This window comes from Beta vulgaris, chromosome 8, assembly GCF_026745355.1.
Source record: "Beta vulgaris subsp. vulgaris cultivar EL10 chromosome 8, EL10.2, whole genome shotgun sequence".
Classification (NCBI taxonomy): Eukaryota; Viridiplantae; Streptophyta; class Magnoliopsida; order Caryophyllales; family Amaranthaceae; genus Beta; species Beta vulgaris.
Genome location: NC_079209.1, coordinates 51,548,079 through 51,573,680, shown reverse-complemented (window position 1 = coordinate 51,573,680; position 25,602 = coordinate 51,548,079). Strand labels below are relative to the sequence as shown.

At 34.7% G+C, this 25,602-nt stretch overlaps 2 protein-coding genes across 2 annotated transcripts; both read left to right on the top strand.

Moving 5' to 3' along the window:
• The first annotated feature begins 10,614 nt into the window (after positions 1-10,614).
• LOC104901709 (hypothetical protein) lies at positions 10,615-16,161 on the top strand. Its single transcript, XM_010689309.4, has 3 exons — positions 10,615-11,218; positions 11,439-11,878; positions 15,048-16,161. The coding sequence occupies exons 1-3, from the start codon at positions 11,089-11,091 to the stop codon at positions 15,915-15,917; spliced, it is 1,440 nt and encodes a 479-aa protein (XP_010687611.2). The 5' UTR covers positions 10,615-11,088; the 3' UTR covers positions 15,918-16,161.
• A 2,201-nt stretch (positions 16,162-18,362) lies between these two features.
• Positions 18,363-24,264, top strand: LOC104901708 (vacuolar protein sorting-associated protein 27). Its single transcript, XM_010689308.3, has 10 exons — positions 18,363-18,563; positions 19,829-19,885; positions 19,984-20,051; positions 21,327-21,537; positions 21,625-21,716; positions 23,018-23,078; positions 23,169-23,228; positions 23,300-23,350; positions 23,474-23,552; positions 23,938-24,264. Exons 1-10 carry the CDS (start codon positions 18,483-18,485, stop codon positions 24,012-24,014), a joined length of 837 nt encoding a protein of 278 aa, XP_010687610.2. The 5' UTR covers positions 18,363-18,482; the 3' UTR covers positions 24,015-24,264.
• The last annotated feature ends 1,338 nt before the right edge of the window (positions 24,265-25,602 follow it).

The following is a 25,602-nucleotide window of genomic DNA, read 5'->3' as shown; positions in this document are numbered from 1 at the left end:
ACCCAAAAAAATTCAAAATTTATGCTTACTGGCCAAAAAGAGCAACAAAGGAATTTCTTCCCAGCATTTGTGCCTTTCTTGCAAGTCCTCACAGCAGCTTGAACTTCATGTCGACAATTCACCTTCAACCTTGGGTTCGAATTTTCAGAACTTCTGCCTGAATTGTTTGAAGAAGAACCTGAATTGGTTGGACCACCAGGCATGTAGACAAAAAATGAGGGATGAATTTTTTTTTTTGGAAATTTTGCAGACACAAATCTGGTTAAGGATGAAGAAAGTGAGAAGAAAGAGATGAAGAAAGAGATGAAGAAAGGTTGAAGAGGAGTTCAAGAGAGGATTATAACGGCTAATAAACCACGTGGGTAACAATTGTTGCCACGTGTGTCATTAACTTGTAGTTGTAGGTAATCAACAGGTAAAGGACCATTTTAAGAAGATAAGATAAAAGGTGGAATTTTATTGAGTTAACCCATAACTGGGACTGTTTAAAGAAGCCACCCAAAGGTGGGATTATTCCCATCAATTTTTCCTTTAAACTTCACCAAGTACAAAAAGGAATCATCCTATATGAGTTTTAAATATTCCAATGTGATTAATTTACTTATACGCAATAATATTTTATATAGTGAAGGTCTTATACTTTATTTATATCTTTTTTTTAAGGTAAGATGAAGTCTCTTGCAAGGAGAAAAGGGAAAAAAATTGGGGATCCATCTTACAAGGGGTGATACTCGATCCCAACACCACTATGCTATCACCTACTGCTCACTTATACTTTATATTGAGTATGTTACGATCGCTATACTAGTACAATATTACTTTTTTTTAAGGTAAGGAGAGTACCCTTGCAATGAAGGGAGGAAATTAGGGATCCTTCTTACAAGGCGTGAGAATTGAACCCCTGTCACAAAATTAAAAGGAGGGTCTTACAACCACTAGGCCAACTTTGATTCTCACCAGTACAATGTTACTTATTTTATACTACTAAGGGGTTAGCTCGTCATCCCTTTTGCTATTTACCGGCCGTATTTACTAAAAATCACCCGTATTTTTTCCTTGAAGTTCCCCACATACCCCTCCCCTTTCACACCTCCTTCTCTCTCATCCAATTTCACCTCCACCTCACTCCATCCCCCAGACCTCCACCACCAGTGTACCACCACCGGCAGACCACCACCACCGACAGACTACCTCCACCGACGGACTCACACTTGCACACCACCACCATCGCAGACCGCCACCACTGTGAACCACCACCACCGGAGCACCACCTCACCATCGCGGACAACCACCAACGGAATATGGTTAGTCTTTTAAAAAATTTCCGCCACCAAGACAAGGTACCAATTTTTTTTTTTTCGTTTCCTACAGATCTTCGTTTCCTACATGGACGAAACGAAATTTTGCTTCGTTTACGGAGGAAACGAAACAAAATTCTGTTTCCTCCATGGAGGAAACGAAGTAAAATGTCGTTTCCTCCATGGAAGAAACAAAGATCTGTTTCGTTTCCTCCGTGGAGGAAATAAAAAAATTCGGTGGTGTTGATGTTGCCTCTGTCGTGGTGATTGACGCGGTGGTGGTGGTGTTTGCTATGGTGGGTGGGGTGAAGTGAGAGGAGGAGAAAGAGTGAGAGTGAGGGAGTATACATAGGGGTAGTTTAGGAAAATCTTGGCTTGAAAAAAATACGGGGATTTTTTCGTAAATACGGACGGTAAATAGTAAATGCCTGGAAGGTTTATGGACTGGTGGGGTTGGGCAGAGACAACCTCAGAATAGCCCGTGTAAGGGTAGGAGTGTAGGACGGGCCAGTTTACTTGATGTCCTCTGTGATGAACCATCCTAATTCTTAGGTTTGTACTTGGCTATATTTGACAAATGTGATATTAGTTGTAATCATATTTGTTTTAATAATTTTCTTCAATATCTTTTCATAAATAAGAAGAAAACCTTTGGATCTCTCGCATAGAGTGTTAGAGTACCTATCCCGAGGTTTATTATAAGTCAGACACCCCCCAACTTAGAAAAATTCGAAGATGTACCATTGTAGCAATACACACTAGTCTTATATGCACGCGATGCGTGCTAAAACATATAAAATTATGTATATATAATAGCGATAGAGATAAAATTATCTTTTTCTGTTATGTTTAATTAAGTCATGTAGGTAACCTTCTTATTTTTTTCTTTTGTCTATTTTTTAGTGTCCTGCATGTATTTCCTTATATAATATAGATACGACTTTTCTTTTTGTAATCAAAACCTGTTAATATTTGAAAAATGACTTTATTCATTCCATGAAAAATTACTGAAAATTTGAAATAAGAAATTTTTGATTTGGTGAAAACACGTGTCTTTGATTTGACTTTTGTGTATTTAGATAATGACTTACAAATTTGTTTTTGGATATTTCAATGATAACCCTCAGCATGGCTTTTTCTCTTTGTTAGCCAAATTTAATTATAATTCTCAATGGTAATATAATTAACCCCCTATTTATGATTATACTTGAAAAAGTGGTACTAATAGCCATTTATACTAATATATTAAAAGGCGTGTCTAACAACGTATAAATGCGACGTGACAGCTCTCTTACTTTACTAGAATTGTTCAATGCATGTGTACATATATCATGTCAACTAATTTAAGAAAAGTAAATTGACTTGCAACAAGATTTAAACCCGTGATATCTTTCTATTATACATAGCACAATAACCATTTCAACCAACTTTTAATCATGCTATAAATGTCCACATTATTATATTTATACAATTTACATTTTTTGTTTTCTTTATTATATTTTAATGCGAATGAAAAAAAAATGCATATCAAGTTCGAGAACAATATATCACCCGGATCAACGCTCGAGCCCAGATACTACTTTGTTGTTATAAATAGTTGGTGAATGTAACACCCCAATAATTCTGTTTTTTCAAAAATACATTTTCAATATAAATTATAGAGAATTACCAAAGCATTATCGCTCATCATGTGATAACGTATCGACTTATTCAGAATTTTGCAGCGGAAAACATAAATAACTAAACTTCATACTTTAACATAATAATAAATAAGTACTTAAAACCAAACACACTATAAATGTCTACTTCAAAACCAAACTTAATATAATATGTTCCTACTAAAATAATAGATATAACAATTTGTTACACAAGCTTTCCATTTCCAGATCCCCATGATGCAACATCTACAAACCTGTAAATGTCAATGTTCTAAGGAATCTGCTCACAAAAATGAGTCATCACATGATCAATAAGGCATTCAACAATCACAAATAAAGCACGTAATCAGCAAAGCTGAGTACTACATAATAAAGCATAACCATTCCTAGCATGATACTAATAAATGATAAGCAGGGATAAATAATAATGTAACAATCTAACATTTTGCAGATAACTTTTACTGAACCAAACTTTAACCATCTTTTTATTACTTTAATGGAATAGTTATTGGACCGAGTTGTCTAACTAAACTTGCCTTCACCTAGAAAGACGAAATACGAGCGCGACTTCGTATTCCAAAATGACATGCGATATCGAGGAACCTTTGAAAAATACGAACATGATCAATCTGTTTCCCAGAAAAAGCCATGGGCTACCACCATTTACTCCAACTCTTGATTGTCCAACTTCAGACGTGCACCAGTCTAAAGTTTATTACTATCCAAGTTACAGTTTACGTGATTTACAATTTATTACTTGTTATGACACACAAGTAACACAGAAACATCAAATCAAACATTCACAACCGAACTTCTTTTTATCTTAGTATTTAATAAGTGATCACACAACTTAATCCAAGATTACTTCCTTTTTACTCCAATCTTTCTTATTTGTTGAATTTAGCCAACAATCAATTTTACCTTTCAAATGCATAATTTATAAACTTACCAAATAAGGCCCACAATCCTCATAAAGTAGTTAAAATAATACTGTAAGGGAACACATGATTCAACATGATTCAATCTCAACGTAACAATATATTAATTCCCCCATGTGAATTAATAATTAAAGTTCTCAACCACATGCTTGCATCAATATTCCATACAAACATGATAATCAACTCATAATCAAATATCATAATCAACATGTTTGCACATAGACATAAAATATGTAAAATTCAATCATACTAGAAATCACATACTTCCTCCGTTTCATAATAAGTGAAACACTTATATAAAAAAGCTCTCACATAAAAGAGAGAAGTGTTTCACTTATTATGGAACGGAGGAAGTATGAACTTGCAAAGTTCCTATACATGATAGTACAACTTTTCCTTCTTAAAATCATGATATTACATCACATAACACATAGGTATGTACGTACCATGTGTAAACAAACTGATAGGTCACCTTTAATCACTTTAAAAGTCATCTACTTAATAATCTCCACCTAAAACAACCAATATAAATCAAAGTCAATACTCTAAATAAAATCCAGCAACTTTAGAACACTTTAATCATTTTTAAAAATATTTAAAAAGTTATTTTTACCATTAGAACTTCAATTACTTATTTTATCTAGCATAGTACCACTATACTAGTAATTAAAATTCATAAAACTCCACTATTAAAGACCTTTCTAAAATTCTAGCAACTTATAAAATTATAAAACTCTCTTTAAACATATTTAAACATGATTAAATTCATAATTTAAATCGATCAATCTCATAATTTATAACATGCTAATATGATTTTTCAATAGTTAACACCCTAAAAATTAATGCTTTGGTAATCAAAAACTCAATCTAATAATAATAATCAAATCTGAAATTTTATACTTTTAATACATAATATATATAATCCAAGATTAATCATTAAAACAGTAAATTAAAGTTATTAATCATGATTAGTACTAAATAAAACATAAAAACATGATCTTTAATTAAAACTTTAGGAGGAAGAAAGGAATTTAACCAATGAATCAAAGAAACACGAAGAAGAAGGCGCCGAAAAGGTACAACAGCAGCGACAACAGTGGCGCACAAGGAAGGACGGTGGTTGAGGAGGTGTGGTGACGTTTCTTGACGAAAGAAGAAAGCTTTACTTGAAGAAGAAGAAGAAGAAGAAAGAAGATTGAAGAAAATCAAAAATCACGTGGCAGGGTAAGAGAGAGAAATCTGGCCGGCAACTTTGGCTTGAGAGGAGAGAGAATAATTTTTTTGTATGGTAAAAATAATTTGGTATTAAGGTATTTATAAGTAGGTTTTTCTTTTGGGCTTAGGAAAAGGAGATCGGGTTTAAGTAAATTTTAATGATTAATAGGATTGATGAATTGGAAACTCCCAACATCAATAGAAATCATTTTCCTAATTCACTTAGTATTTGGATTCCTCAAGCCCATAAACTTCTTTTCCAAATCCAATTAGTATTTCAAACATTTTTCAAAGCATCCTAAACAAAATATTTTAAATTCCTTAAATCCTTAAAATAATTCTTTTGACTTTCAAAATAGTTAACCTTCTTTAAATAAATAAATCATTTCAAATTAAATTATGTTTAAATATAAATATAAAAATACTAAAAAATATATTTATAAAATCCATAAATATACGGGGGATTACAGTGAAATTAAAGAGTTGTTTATAAACTAATTAATGTTATTTAGACTAGAATGACATAAGTTCCCTTAGAAAAAAACTGAATTTTCTTTTTCTCTCATTGAAAACCTATTTAATTCCCGAATTTAGAAAGAGATGAATGAGTGTTTTTTTTTAAAGAAAAGTTATATCTATTTTAGTAATTGTCTAGAACGAAAAATTGTTAATAATAACACTTTTTCAAATATAACCATAAACACTGGGTTACCATTAATAACTGAAATTAAGTTTCGCTACCAAAGAGAGAAAGTCATAACTTAGGATTACCATTGAAAATTTGTTAATGGCATTGGGAAGTTTGTAATAATTCTTTCTTTTGGTTTATTTTTTTTCTTTTACTAACCTTCCCTCCTATTCAATTGTTATTATTGGATTTCAATTATTTATTAGTGAGTTACAAAAGTAAATGAGCCTTAGCACTCTTTCTTATTACTTATTACTCCCTTTATTCCTAAATCTGAACACTTAACTTATAGAGACATGTAGTTTAAGGAGATAAATTGTTGGATAATTATCAACTACTTCCATGTGCAACTAAAAGAACAAAAATAATATTCATTCATTAAAAAATGTAGATCAATATCTATCCCAAGGCTTCAAAACACCAAGATCAGTGCATAATCATCTTTAAATCATCACAATCACATTAACAATACATGTAAACCCTAATTCATACTTTCACCCTAACCTATATAGGAGATTACTCACTAATCATGGATTATAAATAATAAAACATGAAATTTATAACTAACTTAGGACTAAACATGGTTAAGGAATGATAATTCTCATAAAAATAAGCAATCAAGAAACTATAATATATGAGATCTAATAATATGGATGAACATAAAATAACAATGAAAAGAGAGAATACAAACTGAAAACTTTGAATTAAATTAATGAAAGTTACCTTGAATGTGTAGAAAATCAACAACTTTAACTCATATCTAGGAGTAAGTAAAGTGTTTTTCTCTCCAAACTGAACCCTAATAATCCTCTCTAAACAATAGAATAATGCCTAAGTTCGAAAACTAATCAACTCTTCAATAAAACACGCATTGCTTCTTCTTTTTTTCAAAAAATGGTGCGGGAGCACCAAAATCAGGTACGGGCGCACCATTTCTTCCGCTCTCCAACATACATCTATTTCTGATAGGTGCAGGCGCCCCATTGTGATAGGCGCGTGCGCACCGTTGTGATAGGTGCGGGCACGCCTAACTCACTGATCTTGAGGTAATCAATCTCCAGGATGGTGCGGGCGCACCTATACTGATCTTAAGGTACTCAATCTACATGATGGTGCGAGTGCACCAATGTGTGCGAGTACTTCTAAGGTTGTGCGGACGGACAAGGCTATCTTCTCAGGCTTTCCTTCTTTTATTTTCGCGCGTGACAGCTTCTCAAAATCCCGCCTTATGCCGTATCTCCCAACTCTTGACCATAGAAGAGGTCACACATGGGATCAAAGCACAAAAAACACGGTGAAAGCAAATGCACTAGAAATTCAGTCAAAATTGACCGAAAATCTAGCAAAATGCCACTATGATCAGCAATGATCAAGTGAAAGAAATAGAGAAGGAAACAAAGAAGGAAGAGGGAAGAAAGAGGATCAAACCAGGATAAAAGGAGCTCATAAACTAATGCACTTATTAGAGTCCTGTCCAGTCAATTTTGATAATTTCACTAGTAGAATAAATGCTATTTGCTGCGGTTAAAAAGTGCCCTATTGCGGCGGTTTGGGCGCGCAACAATTAAGGGGGCAGCAATAGGTAATTAATATATTGCTGCAGTTTCTGGGTAAAACCGCAGCAATATATTTGTTTAATATCAGATTTATAAAGCATATTGCTGCGGTTTCTGGGTAAAAACCGCAGCAATATGCTATATTTAATAATAAAAAATGGACATATTGCTGCGGTTTCTTGGGAAAACCGCAGCAATAGGTACTACACAGGTAATTTTTTTTTTTTTTTTGCGTTTTGCCATCAAATTTGAAATGACAAAATTTAAAAGAAAATAAAACACTATTGATTGATATTAATGACAAAAATTTATTATACAAAATTTGAAAAACATAAAAAATATAATATATAAAATTATTATACAAAAAAACTACAAATATGAAATGACATATGAATATCATTAATATATAAAAACAAAAAAAAACTAATTATATAAATGATACAAAATAAAATGAAAAAACTAAAAAAATAATTATTACAACTCACCGACTAATTACAAAGAAATAATAAAAACAAAAATTAAGAACTGACCCAAAAAATCCTACAACAATAATTTACCTACACATATTTAAAAAAACGAAAAAAAAAGAAAAAAAAAGAAACAAAAAAACAAAACAGATGAACACACGCTCTGATGAAACCGTCACCGACGAACCTTCGCGGCAGGATAGAGAAGGTTGACCAATGAACCTTCGCGGCGGGATTGAGAAGGTTGAACCCACGAGAGAAGGTTGACCGACGAACCTTCGCGGCGGGATCTGATGAAACCAACGTCGACATTCACCGTCGACAATCACCAGCCACCATTTCGAACGTTCACCGACGAACCTTCGCGGCGTGATTGAGAAGGTTGACCGACGAACCTTTGCGGTGTGATCTGATGAACCCACGAGAGAAGGTTGAACGACCGGCGTGAGAAGACAGCCAATTCAACCATCGCTGAGCCTATGAAATGGATCTTTGTATAGCACCCATTTACCGTCTTTCTTGATATGAGCAACATAATGGCCACAATGGGTTGAAATTCCCATGTGACTCACAAACCCAAGAAGCCTGTATCCTGTGTTATAATGTTGAACGAACGAAATAAATCTGGCGAGGGACCTTGATTGGGAGGAGAGAGAGAAGATGAGAAGAGGAGAGAGAGAAGATGAGGGGGGGGGGCGTGAAATGATGAGAGGAAAAGAAGAGATAGAGGAGGAAACCCTAACTGTTAAATGAGAGAAATAAACGCACTCATGGGGCTTTTTATTATAATTTTAAAAGCCTATTGCTGCGGTTTTGTATAGGAACCGCAGCAATAGGTTTACATAATATTTTTTATATATTTTTTAATATATTGCTGCGGTCCTACGTGGAAACCGCAGCAATATTACTTGGCCAGGGCCCCACATTTTTTTCAAAATGTATCCTTTGAACAATATTGATGCGGTTTTGGGCGGGAACCGCAGCAATATTGTTATTTTCTGTTTTTTCTTTTCTTTTTGCATGTTATATTGCTGCGTATAGGTAAAACCGCAGCAATATTACCGCAGCAAATAGCATTTATTCTACTAGTGTTTTTTCTTGAGTACGAATCTATTCCAGTCCGGTTCGATTATTATATTTTTTTTTTCTGATTTAGATTCAATGATTCACAACGTTTTCTCATAATTGAATTTGAAAAATTTAGCTCATTATATGTCAATTTCGTAATATAAGTCACATACATCTTTTATATTATATATATAAATATTAAATATATATATACATTATATATATAAACATTAAATATAAATTATATACTTCCTCCGTTTTGTTTTAAATGAAAGATTTGTTTTTTCACGCAACCCAACACGCTTCTTTAATCACTATTATCTTTAGTTGTGCGCACACAAATAAATATAAAAAGTTGTAATTTGATAGTATGCATCGAGACGAATCTAACAAGATCTCACTTGAATATGTTTTTCTTTATATATGGCGATAAATTGGAGTCAAAATTGATCAACGAATAGTGTCATTTCACCCAATGTTTCATTTAAAGCAGAACGGATAAAGTCTAAATATTATATATACTTCCTCCGTTCTTTTGTTATTGCGACATTTCCCTTATTTAGAATAATATTAATTGCAACATTACTAAATTTGACTATGTTTTCTCTTATATCTCTTTCCTTATCACATGAGTCCCTTTTTTCATCTCTCTCTATCTCTCTTATCTCCTTAATGAATATGCAACCCCCATATATTGTAATTATTAAAGAACGGAGGAAGTATATATTATATATAAAAATATTTTTGGACTAGACTGGACTTATTAGAATCTAAAAGGGTGAGTCCAAATCCAATCCGAAAATATTTGGACTCGAAAATTTGAGTCCGACTCCAGTCTAAAAAAATTTCAGTCCATCCCAATTCGACAAATTTAAACTATATTATATTGGACTTTTGACTTTTCGCAGTCCACTTACACCTTACTCCCTCTGCTTTTATTTATTTGCTACATTTTTCAAGAAGGGTTGCTTTTTTTTATTTGCTACATTTCCTTGAATTTTTTCCTTGAATAATGCAAAAGTGGGTTTTAATTCCCAAAATATGCCCAAAAAAATCAAAATTCCCTGCGTACCGTCCACGTAGGACGGCACGCGAGAAAATTTTTTTTTTTTTTGTTTTAACGCACAGAAACCGCTACTCAGAGTACGGTTTAATTTTAAAATAAACCGCTACTCGGAGTAGCGGTTTACAAATAAAAACCGCTACTCTGAGTAGCGGTTTACAAATATAAACCGCTACTGTGAGTAGCGGTTTATAAATATAAACCGCTACTCTGAGTAGCGGTTTACCTGCGCAAAAATATGGTAAGCAGATATCAGTTTTCATAATAAACCGCTACTCGGAGTAGCGGTCTATAAAAAAAAAAAAAAAAAAAAATTTTTTTTTTTTATTTTTTTATTTTTATAAACCGCTACTCCGAGTAGCGGTTTTACCTAAGTTAAAAAAAAAAAAAATTCTCGACACTTATAAACCGCTACTCCGAGTAGCGGTTTTACTAAAAAAAAAATTCTCGCGTGCCGTCCTACGTGGACGGTACGCAGGGAATTTTAATATTTTTGGGCATATTTTGGGAATTAAAACCCACTTTTGCATTATCCAAGGAAAAAATTCACATTTCCTTATTAGGAGATTTGACCCACCAAAAAGTAATAGTATTATATTTGTTTCCCATCTTCTTCCACCAAAAAGTACTACTTTTTTTTTTCTTTTCCCACCTTATTAAATGCTAAAAGGGTCAAAAACTACACCAAAAAAGAATGAAAAAGACATTTTCTAAATTTTTGTGTAAATAAAAATGTAGCAAATAAATAAAAATGGAGTGCGTATGATTAAGTTTGAAAAAGATTCCCATAAAAAGAAAAAAATCGAAACGGTATAGACAAAAACAGAAAAAAAAGTCGTCATACTTTATTTATTCTCTATTCAATTGTTTCTCATTTATGCCCTCAAAAAACTTCCCACACACAAATCTCACTAATAACTCATTCTAAAAAATGAAATCAAAGTTCAAAGAATCCTTCGATATTTGAAACCGCTTTTCCCTGTTCACCTGACTGTGTTACAGAAGCTTTTGCACCATCTCTTCACTTTCTCTCTCCTCTACACTTTCTCCCATACTCTAACACCCCTAAATTACCCACTTCCAAATTCTTATTCAAATCACAAAATTTAATCTTTTCTACCCAATTATTCTGTATTAATGGAGCAAAGATCTTCATTCTTCTTTTCTTCTTCACAAAATTTCCCCTCCTATAATCATAATCATAATCATAATCATAATCATAATCATAATCATAATATCTCTTACTTCACTCATCAAGCCATTCGAGGTAAAATTTTATATTTTTTTCTTTGCATGTTCAAATTATGTTTGATAATTTCTGGCATGTTCGGTATCACTGTTAGTTTCCAGTTTTCGATTGTACGAATGTCAAAGTCACATGACGTAATAAACTTAAAATTAGTCATACTTATACTAAACACGTCAATTCTGAAACAAAAAACAATAACGAACGAGCAGTAAAGTTTTTTGTTTTTTTTTGTTTATAGCGGGGTTTCCTAGTCCAGACCCAAGACGCCGTGAATTCCATCGAAACCCTAATGATATTCGAGAATGTATTCAGCGTGAATTGGAGAAAGAGAGAATTAGAGCTGAAATTATTGCTGAGGAGGTATACAGGAGGAGAATATTGGAGGATGAAGTGAGGAGAGAGATGATATATGAGAGAGAAATGGCGTTGAGAAGAGGTAAGAGAGAGTTGGAATTCGGACCGCCAAGGCGGGTTCCATTGTTGATGAGTGTGGAACATCGAATCGGAGATTCGCCTCGACGAGAACTCGGGTTTTCAGGGTCCCAAACGCTGCCGTTTCAGAGGGATCCTGTTGTTGCTGATAATGGTAATGTGTTTTCTCAGGGTGTGACATTGAAGGAGATTAAGGAATTAAAGGGTCCTTCACCTGAGCTCAGTAAGGATAAAGTTATACTCTTGGTTAGTAATGCCAATGTCTTTCTTTTTCTTCAACTTTTTTTGTTAGTTGTTTTGAATTATTGAATTGTGAAATTGAAGTAGTACATTTTAGCTTTTGTTGTTGATGGTTGCATACTTGAATAGTTGAATGTAGGTGAGGTTTATTGAATTTCTTTCTATGCACATTGATCACTTTCTTTGTTTTCTAAAAATTGCAACAGGTGAGCTTACAGGTACGTTAATGCACAACTTTGACCATTAGTAACTCTAACTGCATGCTAATAAAAATTATATTGTCTAAATATACATTGCCTCAAATCTTATAGTAACATTTTATGTAATAGCATTTTTTTATATATTAATAAAAAATATGGTCAAAGTAAGTGGGTGAATAGTGCAAAATCAAATTGTTGTAATTTTTTGGAAAAGGAGGAAATATTATATTGCTTTGGCATTTTGCTCTCTTTTAGTAGCATCTGAGTGGCTTTCTTTTTGTATATATGCCTTATTGTGCTTGTCAATTATGCTTAAGCTTAGTGCATGACTGCATGTCTGTTCCTTAAAGTTTTTAGATTCATCATGTTAGGTGCTGCATTGGTTGCTACGTGATCCGGATGACTGGTATATATATCATATATGTGGAATTTTTGCTCCTGTAACTTTTAACATTGTGAATTCTTTTGGCTTTTTTTTATAATGAGGACGCATATTTTCTATTGTGTTTGTTGAATATAATTATTATGCACTCAAATCTGAATACTGAAATGACTCTTAGCGCTAGATGGAACTATCCCTAAGTTGTAATTTTTTCTAACATGTCGTTGGTTTAAGTTTAATATTCAGTCTTTCTCTCTTGTAATGCTATTGCTTAGTTCGCTAGTTTGGAATCTTATGCTTACCTTGTTCAACAGAAGTAACAATTTGCAATCCCAAGTTAAGGTGTGTTGTTTAGTTATAGTAAGTGAAGAGAATTGTTCAAATGAAGGGGAAAGCTAATAAACCACATCAACATATAAGAGGAACTCTTCGAAAGTTATCAAGAAAAGTTCATGTCTCCTTCTCTAGATTACTCTTCAAGTATTGCAATCCATATTGAATTTACTATTTGAGAAATCTTTTGTCTTTAAAAAAAAATCTTCACTTTGCACTACTATCACTCTTTTGGCATTAGACCAGATTTAAGTGCTCCCATTTTGAGTTGGGTTGGGTATGTGGCTGATGTTGGATGGGAAAAGAGAAAGACGAGGAAAAGAAGCCTAAATACTGTCTTCAAGGTTTGTTATTCAAAATTGGTCTTCTTTTTATCCCAAGCCAAAGCCTTGAGAATCCGTACAAATTAGAAACAGCCAATGCATGGGTTGCATATCTTCTTTTAGACTTTCTACACCTATTCTCTTTCTTTGTCATGTTACTTCTTAGTATTTGGTTGCACCTTCCTCCATAGCTGCAAAGTGCACTGATTTTTTTGCCATATCTCCCATTGATGATGGTAGATATCTTAATCTGACACACTATAAATGAGGATGTCTAACATTGCTCTCCCAGACGAGTACAACTCTTCTTTCAGTATCTCATTTCAGAAGTTTAATTGATGCCTCTAGGCTCTAGGTCTTCAGTTCTTTTGCTATAATTTTCGTTTTACTTGTTTGCTGCATTGCATTAGACATATATGGATTGCAATATTTCAGGTTAGTCTTCCGAACAGATACTGAATTTTTTCTTGACTGGTCAAGAGTTTCTTGTCTATGGATGTGGTTTAATTTCTCTTTTGCTTGATCAACTTTGTTAACTTTCTACTGCTAAACAATACATTTAATCGGTGATCGACTGACTGATTGTACTTGAGTTGAATTTGGAAGTGTAATGTGTGAAGTCAAATGGACTTATCTAGGCTGCAGAACTCTGTTTCTCTTTGGGGTGACCGCTGATGCGAAGATCCGGGTATGGATTATTGACTAATTGTGGTTGTTAGAAACCTCATTTAAGGTGGTCAACAAGGTCTATAATATATCAGTTCTTAACATCCTTAGAGTGATACAGTCAGTTAGTATTTTGTAAAATTCCCTTATATGACTTGACAGCCTTGTTACCTTTTATTCTCTCTTGACATTTTCTTTTCAGGTTTGGTTTTCTCTCTTTTCTTCTCCTTTTATCGACATTGATTTATGCTGCGTTTTTATGCTTGGCGGGTAGGAACTTCAGAAGTGCAATTATATATTAATCGTTTCATCTGATAAGCTTTTACTAGTTGCTATTCTTTCTAGATACTCTAGATTGTTGGCATTGAAGTTGACTTACAATAGATTCATTTGTCTTCGATATGGTAGGGGGACTCTCAGAATAGACTAGGGCCAGGTTCAGAAGGAAACACGGTGTAGCCACACCTGCTTTTATGTTTTGTATCCTCACCTTACTCCTATGCACCATCCATTATCAGATGCACGGTTAAAAAGACAATTCCTCCTCTTGTCAGTTAGTATCTCTTAGCCATTGTACCACCCTGACATATCTGAACCCACTATGCTGAAGTAAAATTGTTGTGTTGCAGAGAACTGACTGTATTTACCAGCAAAAAATAAAGAGGTGGGGTCCATTACACATGCACACACACAGAGTATGTATATATTGGTGAAATTGGAGGCTATTATGTATTTTATGGTTGTTATGTGGCACGAGGTTGGGTTGGACAGGCATATTATTGACATGGAGTCTACCAATGCCGAAAATGGCTGTATAGGTGGTTTCACTTATACCATAATGATTAGCTATTACGTAAACTCCATCGCTCTTCCCAAATGGAGGAGGTACATATTGCTAGTTTGCTACCTGCTTGCTCTTCGCCTTTGACAGTTTGCCTTTATAATAGGATGGAAGCAAGGATTACCTCAGTGACTAGTGTATATTTCTACTTATGTGTTAGTGTATATTTCTTCATGTGTTAGTATTATTCCTTGGTAGGGTCAACCAATAACATGATTAGGTATCTTGTTCATTTTGCTCCTCAATGAGTATGAATTGCATAATCCTTTTTCTTGATCCTGGTGGTACTTGGAAGTTGGAACCTTCCTTTTATACTCTAATTTATGGTTGTAGAAGCAAACTAATCCAATGTGCTATGATCATGGCAGTGCTGTTGGGCTTTCATCATTTACTTTGTTGTCTATTTTTTCTCTTTTGAGTATAATTTCAGGCCAAGCCCAATGTCACTGATTTGAAGCGTAAAGCAACGACACCACCAGTTGGAGCTTCTGCTGAGCCATCTGCTGGGTTGAAGAAGGCAAAAGCCCAAGAGGACTGGAGCTGTACTTTATGTCGTATTACTGCGACAAGCGAACGAGCGTTGAATGATCACCTTCAGGGGAAAAAACACAAGGCTCGAGAAAGTGGATTAAATTCTCAGAGAACAGGCTTTGGTACCTGCCCATTACCAAAGACAGGTAGCACCTCCACAGGGAAGCCCATCAAAGTACCCAGTGCAACTAATGAATCTAGCGTTAAGAAGGACAAGAGAGTTCACAATGCACCAAAACAACTACCAGGAACTGACAATAAGCCTGAAAAAGAGACTTGTGTAAAGAAAAAGGAAAATTCACTGTCAGCTATGCCTCAAAAATCACAAGTGAGTGCCAAAGCAAAAAATAAGCTTAGATTTTTTTGTGAAGTTTGTCAGGTCAGTACTCATGCACTGAAAGTTCTTAATGCCCATAAGAGGGGCAAGCGACATTTGGAAAAAGTTGCACTGCTCAATAAAATCAATGAAGGTGCCTCAGGTGAAAGTTCGGCACAGAAAGGCGTGGTTGAGGAAAGGAAGGACAATAAGGAAACAGATATTGCTATCTATGTTGAGAAAGCTGTGGTCGAAGAAAAGATGGAACTGGATTTCAATGCTGCTGTTGAAGAAATGAAGAATGAAACGACAGATGTAGAACAAGTAAGAAGCAAGAAAGAAACCATAGATTGTGATGTGACTGGAGTCGAAGAAGATGAGGTTAAGGTGCTTGAAACTGTTGGTGATGTTTCGACTGTGGCAAAATCCGATGTTTGCCAGCAATTAGTCTGATTACTTAGTAATCGTCGTGTATTATAATTGATGGTGAAGAAGTAGGAGATGTATGGTAAAGAATTGCTAAGATAATTGCTCTACAAGCTTTGCTGTAGTGAGCATGGTGATTGTTTTTATTTGTCTAGTATCATGTTGGAGAAGAGACTTCCTAAACAGAGGTCACTTTTAGATTGTCTAGGTGCTCATTATGGGAATATGATGGAAGCTCCATTGCCCTGTGAATAAAAAACTGTTTTGTCTACTGTTTCTAACTGGTCTTGTTTTTGATTTTAAGATTGATTCAACATTCTCAACTTCATTAAATTAAGTATTGCTCATATTAAATTTAACCAATCATCTTCTTTATGCTTAAACATTACCCATTACAATTGATTACATGAAAAACTATGGTCGATGAGGAATGGACAAGTTTCAATATTATTTCAAGCGATTCAAGATTTCTAACTAATAATCAATTAATCATGCTTATCAATATGATTTTAAATTTTTAATGGGACGTTCTCATGTTTATATAGAAATGGGTTAAATGGGTTAGGATTATGGATGAATAAAATTGGGTATTTGGTCAAAATGTTAGAAATAGACCGGTATCGAGACCAATTTGGTAAAATCGAAACCGGGTTATACCTCAATTTCGAATTGGCAAATAATAACAACTATTATATCTCCTAAAATACATTATAGAAATAAAATGTATTGCATTAACTTGGGTAATTAGTATGAAAGATTTAAAATAGATATATACATTTTCTTCAAAAGTTGACACAAATGTAAAGTTGTCATCATCACTTTTCATAATGCCAAGCAAAGATCATGACATATAATTCATTCACCATGTAATCGTGTGTATGTAAAGTATGTTATACTACCCGTCAAAAAAAAAAAAAGTATGTTATACTTAATTACATTCTCCTGCATCATGTGTTCAACGTATGAACATTTGTTTGGAGAATGTTAGAGAGTTCAAATTTACAATCGAATATAAGCTACGAATGGTACGACCGTATGACATGTGAGAGTGTAAATTGAACCAGACTTGAATCTGCACTTGATCTGAAGATAACCCAATCTACAGGAAGCCTGACTATTATAAAATTGAATCGGCCTAAACCCTACTCGAGGAAAACCTAAATTGGAAATAACTTGTTGTTGGCTCAATATGTAACTGTTGACAACCCCTATCCCTATTTCATTTAACTTGTTCACTCGATCAAGCATTGACTCAATTTAAGACTATTTGAAACTGATCAACCAATAATTTACCTGGTGCGAAACAAAGCTCAAACTAAGCTCAACCAATATTAATATTGAACTTAATTAAAAAACATCTAAAACCTAGCCTCCCCTCTCCTTTTCTCTCTCTAAAACCCTAGTCTCCCTTACCCCTTCTTCATCAATTAGGGGGCTGCTATGGATGTTTTCATCCATGGTAAGCCCCTTTTTCCCTTTTATTTTCAGTTTTTAGTTCATTTTATTGTTTTGTTCAATAAATTAGTATCTCTTTATGAGATTTTCTCAAACCCTTTTATGGGGTTTTTAGTTTCTGTTTTGGAAATCTCCTTCTCCCCTATGGGAGTTGTGAGTATGGTTCTTTTGTTTTTAGGTATGAGAAATTATTCTCATTTGTTGAAGTTCGAGACTCAACATGAAGAATTAGGGTTTCACAACTTCTGTAAAATTATGGAAGACTATTGGAGTACGTTCATCCCAAAATTTCCGCATCTGCAGATTGTATGCCGAACCAGAGCGAACTCACAGGTTGCATTGCTTCAGATGAAGATTTTTATTAAGGCAAAATTAAGTCAAATCTGCGATGTTTACATTTCTAGGGTGATATGTATTTCTATTAGAATTTTATGTTTTTCAGAAATGACTTGTAAGTGCCGTTTGGCGAAATATTAATGAAATCCCTTTTCTTTCAAAAAAAAATATTAATATTGAACTTGACTTTTGATAATATTAAAACTTAATTTTTGTACAAAGTCAATAGGATAGTAACTCAAAATCCGAACTAACAAGATATGCGTTCAAGGGACTTGACAAAACCCGACCCAATCTAAATAAAACAACTAGATCAACAATCTTTATAATCCGACCAGTATTTGACTCGACCTAGTATTGATCCAAACCGACTTGTCTTAACCAAAGTATGACCAATTTTGAACTTGACTTAAACCCAAAAATAACTCAGACTAGTAATTTCCTAACTCGAACTTACATGAATAAACGATTACCTAAGGATACTATCCTATTTCTAAATTACCACGACCCTAAACCAAAATCACACTCAACACAAAAACTAACTCAAACCAATTTATTTGAAGTCAAAAAAATAAACGACCCCGAATCAACTCAAACCCGATCTAGAAAATACGTTGACCCCACACGACCCGATCGAACATGACCCATATGGCCATATCCCGAGATGACTCGAGTGACCATCCGAATTGACAGCTTTAAGAAGTAAGAACTACAAATGAGAATTGAAATGGGCATGGCAGCACAACTAATAATAGGATAACAAATACTATTTGCTGCGATCAAACTCGCCGGCGTCGGAAAATGAACCCGGAGCCCCCGCCATTCCAGGAATCTAGCCGATGCGACGTCTGCAAATGCAGCTTCAACACTTTTCGTCGCCGGGTATCTTTTTTTTCTTCCCAATTTTCTGTAATTTTTCTTTGTAATCGGATTCTACTTGAAAATTGAATGTTACATGACCCAATTAAAGATAAAAATGATATGAATTTCGTTGATTTTATGGGTTTGGATGTTTGATTTGGGAAAATAGTGTTTTAGTTGGTGATTTGCTTGATTATGATGAAATTCTTGTAGCTCAATTGTCGGAGTTTTTTTTTTTTTTTGGAAATTCTGCAGTTTAAGATGTGATTTTAGTGTAATTAGATCTAAATTATTAAGGGCTTACTGGAAAATTTTCGTTGATTCTTAGGTTGTAGGTTTTGTTGTTAGTTTCTGCTTATTTTTTTTTTGGGTTTTTGAAAAATTAAGATTTGATTTAAGTATATGATTGAACTTCTTTCACCCAAGAATCTATATTTTGTGTTCTATGTGTGAGATCAGATGTTATACATGCACATAATACTGGTGGATATGTTTTTATGTTGATTTGACCAATTTTCTGTAGGTTTATGATCTCAATTCTGTATGGTGTTCTAGGATCAGACTTAAAGGTGGAAGGTTAGAATGAATTATTTAATCAGCGGATGAGAGTTTGGACCACTTATAATGCTAATGAAAGTTTAATGTGGAGTAACTCCTCGAAGTTATAAGAATTGCTTATCACTCTCCTTTTGTTCAATGTGGGGCAACTGACTTGGGATTTATGGGATGTCAATGGTTCTATTATATTCTTCTTAGACAATTGTTAGAAAAGCTGCCTAATTCTATTGGAGTTGAAAAAAAAAGATTCATTACTTCGTCAGTTTTGGATGATGATGGACTATATGTAAAATGACTCAGTAAACCATCTGTTTTTCTAATATATGGTGAAGTAGCTGACGTCCATTGTCTTATGGATCAAGAAATTGATGGTAATAAGGTTGATTGATGCTAATATTGATGGTATAGTTGTTGTATTAATATTGATGGTAAACCATCTTCGTATCTTTTGAGGTGTTGTAGTAATATGATGGTAGAATTGTTGAGACTTGAGAAGGTCAGGGAATTGATGATAATATTGATAGTAAAATTCTTGTACTAATACTGTTGGTAAACGTTAGGTGTTGTATTGATGGTAGAACTGTTTAGAAGGATGCTGTTGATTTAAGTTAGAAGAGGGATCTAAATCAATTGATTGTTTTACCAAAGTCTAGTGGTTTTGTCAAATATCAAATACGAGCCTTACTTTTCTTGCTTTGGTCTGTTCTCATGCTTTCCTTTTCTTGCAGCATCATTGCCGGTGTTGTGGGAGGACCCTATGTAGTGAGCATTCATCCAGTCAAATGGTAGGAAGCACATATTGTTTATCCTCTTAATTAGTTAGCTATGATATTTAATAGGGGCCTTATTGATTGAACTAGTTTCCTTTTTTGCTAATCATCAGCCTTTGCCACAATTTGGCATATACACCAATGTCAGAGTTTGTTCTGATTGTTTTAACAACTTCTCAAAGTAAGTGTTTTCCTATCTTTGTGTCTTTTTGTTTTAGAAGTGTCATTCTTTTTATATTATTTTCTTTTCCTATTCTATGTCGTGGAATCTCATTTCTCCCTTTCATGGTATTTGTGTATGATGTAACGTGTCTTGTCAATGGTTTGATGAAAAGAGGAAGGCTAAAACAGAAAATCATTCTCTTTAAATCTCCCATAGTTTTATTGCCAAAATAACATCGCTTGATCTCTGTACATGATAATTGATACCCTTGAATTTACTTACTTGCTCAATCAATCTCAATCTGTATACAGTTCGAAGCAATCATATTAGTTCGCTTTAGTTCTACCTCAAAACCTATTTTTTCTCAACTTACTTTATAAGATAATTTCCTTTTCTTATTTAATAAGTTTTTCATCCAATTTGCTGTTTGAATGTATGCATGGTCTATCTTATTATAATTTATTTTTATTTTTTTGGATTCTTTCGAGGTGAATGGATGTGTATCTCCAATGTTTGATTTCACCAACATTTGGACGTGTTGAATCCCATTGAAAAATGCAAAGCGTAATATGGTAACAAGCAACTTGTTGGAATAGAGATTGAAACATTCATCTTAAAGCTAATTGACGTTTATTATCTTATTTGGAAGGAGTCAGAGTATATTTCCATCTTCCTTTGGAGGAGGTGGAGACAATTTGCTAGTGGTATGGTTAGAGAAATAAGCATTATCATCATGTATCAAAGAAAAAAGAAAGCTTTCCAATGTATATATTGTTATGGCCAAGAGTTCATTGAATAGTTTTTTTTTTTTAAAAATTGAATATGCATGTCTTATGTTCCCATCGGGCCTAATTTTAGTGGCTTGATTGTACAATGCTATTTGCTATGTAGAATTGAACTCTGTGTTGGCTACTTGGCTATCCTTATCTTAACTTTCTCCTCAAGAAATCCACACATATTACAGACCTAACAAAAATTCTATGCAGAAAGCCAGGAATTGGTGAGCAATTAAAAAATGTGTCATCTTGTAGCTGTAGGATAACTTTGGGAGGTTCATTTTCAACAGGTCATTAGGGAATGTTCTCTCATGTTATTAAAAGAAAATTGAAGCATGTTCTGTAAGACGTCATCTTAGTTTTGAACTTTGAGTCATATCACTACTTTATGATTGAGGTTCAATCACTATGTTTCCGTTAGCCCTGGTTCATTCAATCATATTTTGCATTGTCTTTTTTTATGGATTTCTGTATAAATTCACTGTCTTCTGAAGAATAATCAATTTTTTTGGTGCAGATCCACGGGTGACAATTTAGGGCCTTCTGCAGAAAGAATCAATTCTGTCTCAGAAGCTGTTTCAAGATTAGACATGAATGGGGATTCGGAACATAGATCTGAATCATCTTCTCTGCAGCCACATGTATCAACTGTTCCAGAATGCAAATGTGGTATGCCTTTGTGCATTTGTGAGGTTTCACTTCCACCCGCTTTGGCAGCTCCTCTGCAGGTTCAGTAATTTAACACCTGCTTTATAGTTGTTTGATTCACCTCCAGAATTCCTTATTTTGCTGTGTTTCCCTGTGTCTAAGAGCAGACTGTAGCTTCTTCATCAACTTCGAGTGCGAAAACAAAGAAAACAGATGGCGTTCCAAGACAAAGACGTCCTACTCAAGATAGCAGTCAAGGGTATGTACATGTCAACTTGTTTTCATAATTTGCTAGTGTGCTACTTAGATCTGTACAATTGTGTACTTCTTTTGTTGGAATTCTTTTAAACCTGCGCCTAAATCTTTGCAAATTTCTGAATACGTATTTAGAGTTTATTGTCCGAAACTGCTTGATAATGCTTGGTTTTATTGATTTAATAAAAGCTAGATTGTAATCTTTGAAATAGAGGAACCAGCTCTTTGAATCATTCTAAAGGAACCATTTAATTTGATGTTTTGGCTACCGTCACCTGTGCCAGTTTTGGGTGGAAAGATAATTGAAAAAATTGTCAAATTTTGCAAATGCCTTTTTGTTTTATACCTCATAATTTTGTAAGATTTGTTGAAAGTTTATTGACTTCTTTGCATTGCTATGTTCATCTTGCACAACTATTGAACTATGGCTGCTGAAAGAATTATAAAACCCTGCTGAATAAAGACTCAGAAATTTTCTGAAAGTTATGATTATCTTTATTTCAAAGGAAAATCTTAGACCTAATAGCAAATGTAGTAATATCTAAGTTTTGAGAAGTTGCTGATGAAAGTTTCAATCCAAAAAGATTATAGAAGTCATTTTGCTAGTCCTCAGTAATATTCCTTAAATTAATGTGAGGTGATCCTAAGAGAGTGCATAGCTGAACATAGAGCTGGCCATGGGCCGGGCCGGCACGAGGGCCGGCACGGCATGGCACGATTTGAGCCCGGCCCTGCACGATCCCGCTATGAGCACGGCACGGCACGCCGGCACGAGTGGTGGGCCGTGGGCCATGCATGAACAACATTCTAAAAGTTTGGCACGAACCCGGCACGAGCATGACGGGTCGGCCCACAAGTTGGCACGCTTATTTTGGTTAAAATTTCATAATATAAATTAAAATTTGTATAAGGCACGATGGCACGGCACGAGCCGGCCCGGCACGGCACGTGGGCCGGGTCGTGCATGGGCCTTAGATTTTACAACTTGGCACGAGCCCGGCACGACACGAGCATTTCTTGGCCCGTTTTGGCACGGCACGTTGTGGCACGAGGCACACGGGCTTGGCACGTGGGCCGTCCCGGCACGACCCGTGGCAACCTCTAGCTGAACATTAGTCCTTTTTGTAGCAATGGACAGGGTTTCGGTACTTGCATTGGAGAGGATGATTATTGTACTATATCTTCTCTGACTGTCTCAATTTGTATTCTTGGATATTCTCTTTTGTGTTGATACCAATATCAGATCAAATTTGATCGACTTTGGGAAGTTTTATCTTGTAACCACCTAATTTTAAATGCTTGCAGTGTTGGCCCATCAGCTAGTTGTTTAGATAAACCTCTGGCAGATTACGAAGAGAATGGGGAGGTATACCAATACCTTTCTTGGATATGGAGGATCGATCTGTAGCAAGACTGAGTTAATTGAGTTTTTTTTTTCTGTGCTTTTGCTATTCAGGGCTTAAGAGAAGCAATTAAGAATGGTGATCGAGCAGGAGTCAAGGATCTTCTGGATAAGGTTTTTGCTTATTTTGCTCCCATCTTGCTTTGATGTGTTGATCATAAACTAAAATAACTATATTTTGGCAGGGCGTGGACTCAAATTACTGTGACAAGCAAGGATTGTCAGTGCTGCACCTGGTAAATATCTCTTGCAATGAATTCTGTCTAACTGAGTGCGTTTTGTGTGTCAACTGGCAAATAAGAAGTTTGAAATATCTTTTCCCTTTTTGTCTGACTTTGTGGTGTTCTTTGTTTATACAGGCTGCCGTCTTCAATCAAACAGATATAGTTTTTACCCTCATGGATCATGGCGCAAGATTGGACTGCAAGAATTCCCAGGGTAACTAACTCTATTTTTTAGTTTAGAAAAGTTTATGTTGTTGCATTCTATTACTACCTGAAAGCTCAAACATAGCTGTAATGAGGAAGAAAAACATATCTTTTGATCATGCAATGTTGTCTTCTATGCCATGCATTTCTACCTTCTGGTTGAAATAAATAGCTTTCCTTATTCTGTAGTTTACAGGCTTCCATCACCTTTTTGTCAGTCCAATGTATTATCCTTTGTGAACCAGGAGAAGCGTTCTCAGTTGCTTTTACATTTATTCGCTTATTTCTGCAAATTTAATAGCTAAAAGATGACGGACCAGCCTAGCCCTGAGTTGGTTTTACAAGTACCGACGATTTTATCTGCTCACTTGGTGTTGACGTATCTTATCTTGCAGGGGAGACACCATTAGATTGTGCCCCAGCCACTTTGCAGTACAAAATGAAGAAAAAGATTGAGGAAGGATTGGCTTAACCGTTGAAATTCATTTTCTCAGTTGCTGACACTTGCTGTATTGTAATTTTGCCTACCAACTGTTCTTATGCTTTTGGTGCTGTATTTGTAACCTAATTGTTTATCATGTAGACATGTACTAGTGAAGAGATTCAATGTTGGGTGAAGTTTTGTACTCTCAAACACAATTAGAATAATGCCTTTTATTCCAGATAGAGGGAGTACAGTACAAAGTTTATTTAGAACGGACATGTGAATTTTTTCTACTCAACGACGAGGGTTTGTTTCAAAAAGAAGGTTATTGTTAGGAAATTGGTGTTGTAGTTTGATTAATGCGGAACAGAAAATCAATGAAATAATGAAGGTGAGAAAACTATAAAGATGAACAAACAAATAACACAAGGATTTACGTGGTTCAGCCAAATTTGACCTACGTCCACAGGTGGGGAATTAGAGCTTCTTCACTATAATGGAGAAAATCAAAGAGAATAATACAAGGAGTCCTAAATCTAGAGGCTAAAAGTGTCTCATAAGTTGTGTTAATAATAATGAACACTAAGAGCCCTTTTATAATCATAAGGGACCCGTACAAACCCTAAAACGAAAAATATCAGAAAAAACGCGTTCAGCCCCTGACCCGCAGGGTGTACCCCGCGCCCGCGGCCAGCCATCCCCATTCTCACAAATGTTCTGTCCGCCCGCGGGATATAGCCCGCGCCTGCGGGTTTTCGAGCCTGGGACGAAACAGCTTCGTCAGTCATTCGTAAAACGGGCGTAACTTTCTCGTTTCTTATTGGAATTTGGCATATGACCTATCGTTGGAAAGCTCTTTAAACAAGCTATCACCTCCAATTTGAATCACATCAAAATCATTTATGTATTGAGAGATATGTGCATTCAAAGTTAGCCTTATGCCATTCACAAGATTTCAAGTCATATTTAACAGTTATGGTAGAGCTAATGAATATGGTTTTTGGGCATATGTTCTGTTTCTGTACCCAATTGTTAAATTGGCCAATAATGTACAGTATATGTTGTTTGTAACACCTTGTAATGTAGACCTATCTAATTAGTATCTATTATTGACTATTTTGACAGATGTGGACGCCATCTAACTTGATTGGTAAAGTATTGTAAAAGTGATACTCAAGATTTAGGATTGAATTCGTCTACATCAGTGCGTTTAGTACTAAAGAGAAGGTAGTTTGGTCCTATGTTATGTGCGTATTTAGATGCTTTAAAATAATACAAAAGGCATGTCAAAAAATAATTATAGAAGTAGTGTCAAGTTTCAATATTGTTAGCCAAGATAAGATTGACTAAAAGGATGAGGATCAACAACATTGCGTTGCTGGGGGAACTATTATACTACTCACTTTGTTTAAAAAAAGACCTTCTCCAATAATGTACTCCCTCTTTTTCATATTAATCTACACACTTTGACATTTTATTCTATTTACAAACTGTACTTTGACCCTCGTTTATGATTTATACGTGAATAAAAACATAGTCATGTGGGATCTTGTTAGATTCGTCTTAGTATGTATTTTATTAATATATACTTTTTATAATTTTTTACAAATACAAAGCTAAAGATATATGTCCTCAA

Coding starts and splice junctions, on each gene's coding strand:
- LOC104901709 (XM_010689309.4), top strand. CDS start 11,089: ATGGAGCAAAGATCTTCATTCTTCTTTTCTTCTTCACAAAATTTCCCC. Junction 11,219..11,438: donor CACTCATCAAGCCATTCGAG/GTAAAATTTTAT, acceptor TTTTGTTTATAG/CGGGGTTTCCTAGTCCAGAC. Junction 11,879..15,047: donor AGGATAAAGTTATACTCTTG/GTTAGTAATGCC, acceptor GTATAATTTCAG/GCCAAGCCCAATGTCACTGA.
- LOC104901708 (XM_010689308.3), top strand. CDS start 18,483: ATGAACCCGGAGCCCCCGCCATTCCAGGAATCTAGCCGATGCGACGTC. Junction 19,886..19,983: donor AGCATTCATCCAGTCAAATG/GTAGGAAGCACA, acceptor GCTAATCATCAG/CCTTTGCCACAATTTGGCAT. Junction 23,553..23,937: donor GGACTGCAAGAATTCCCAGG/GTAACTAACTCT, acceptor CTTATCTTGCAG/GGGAGACACCATTAGATTGT.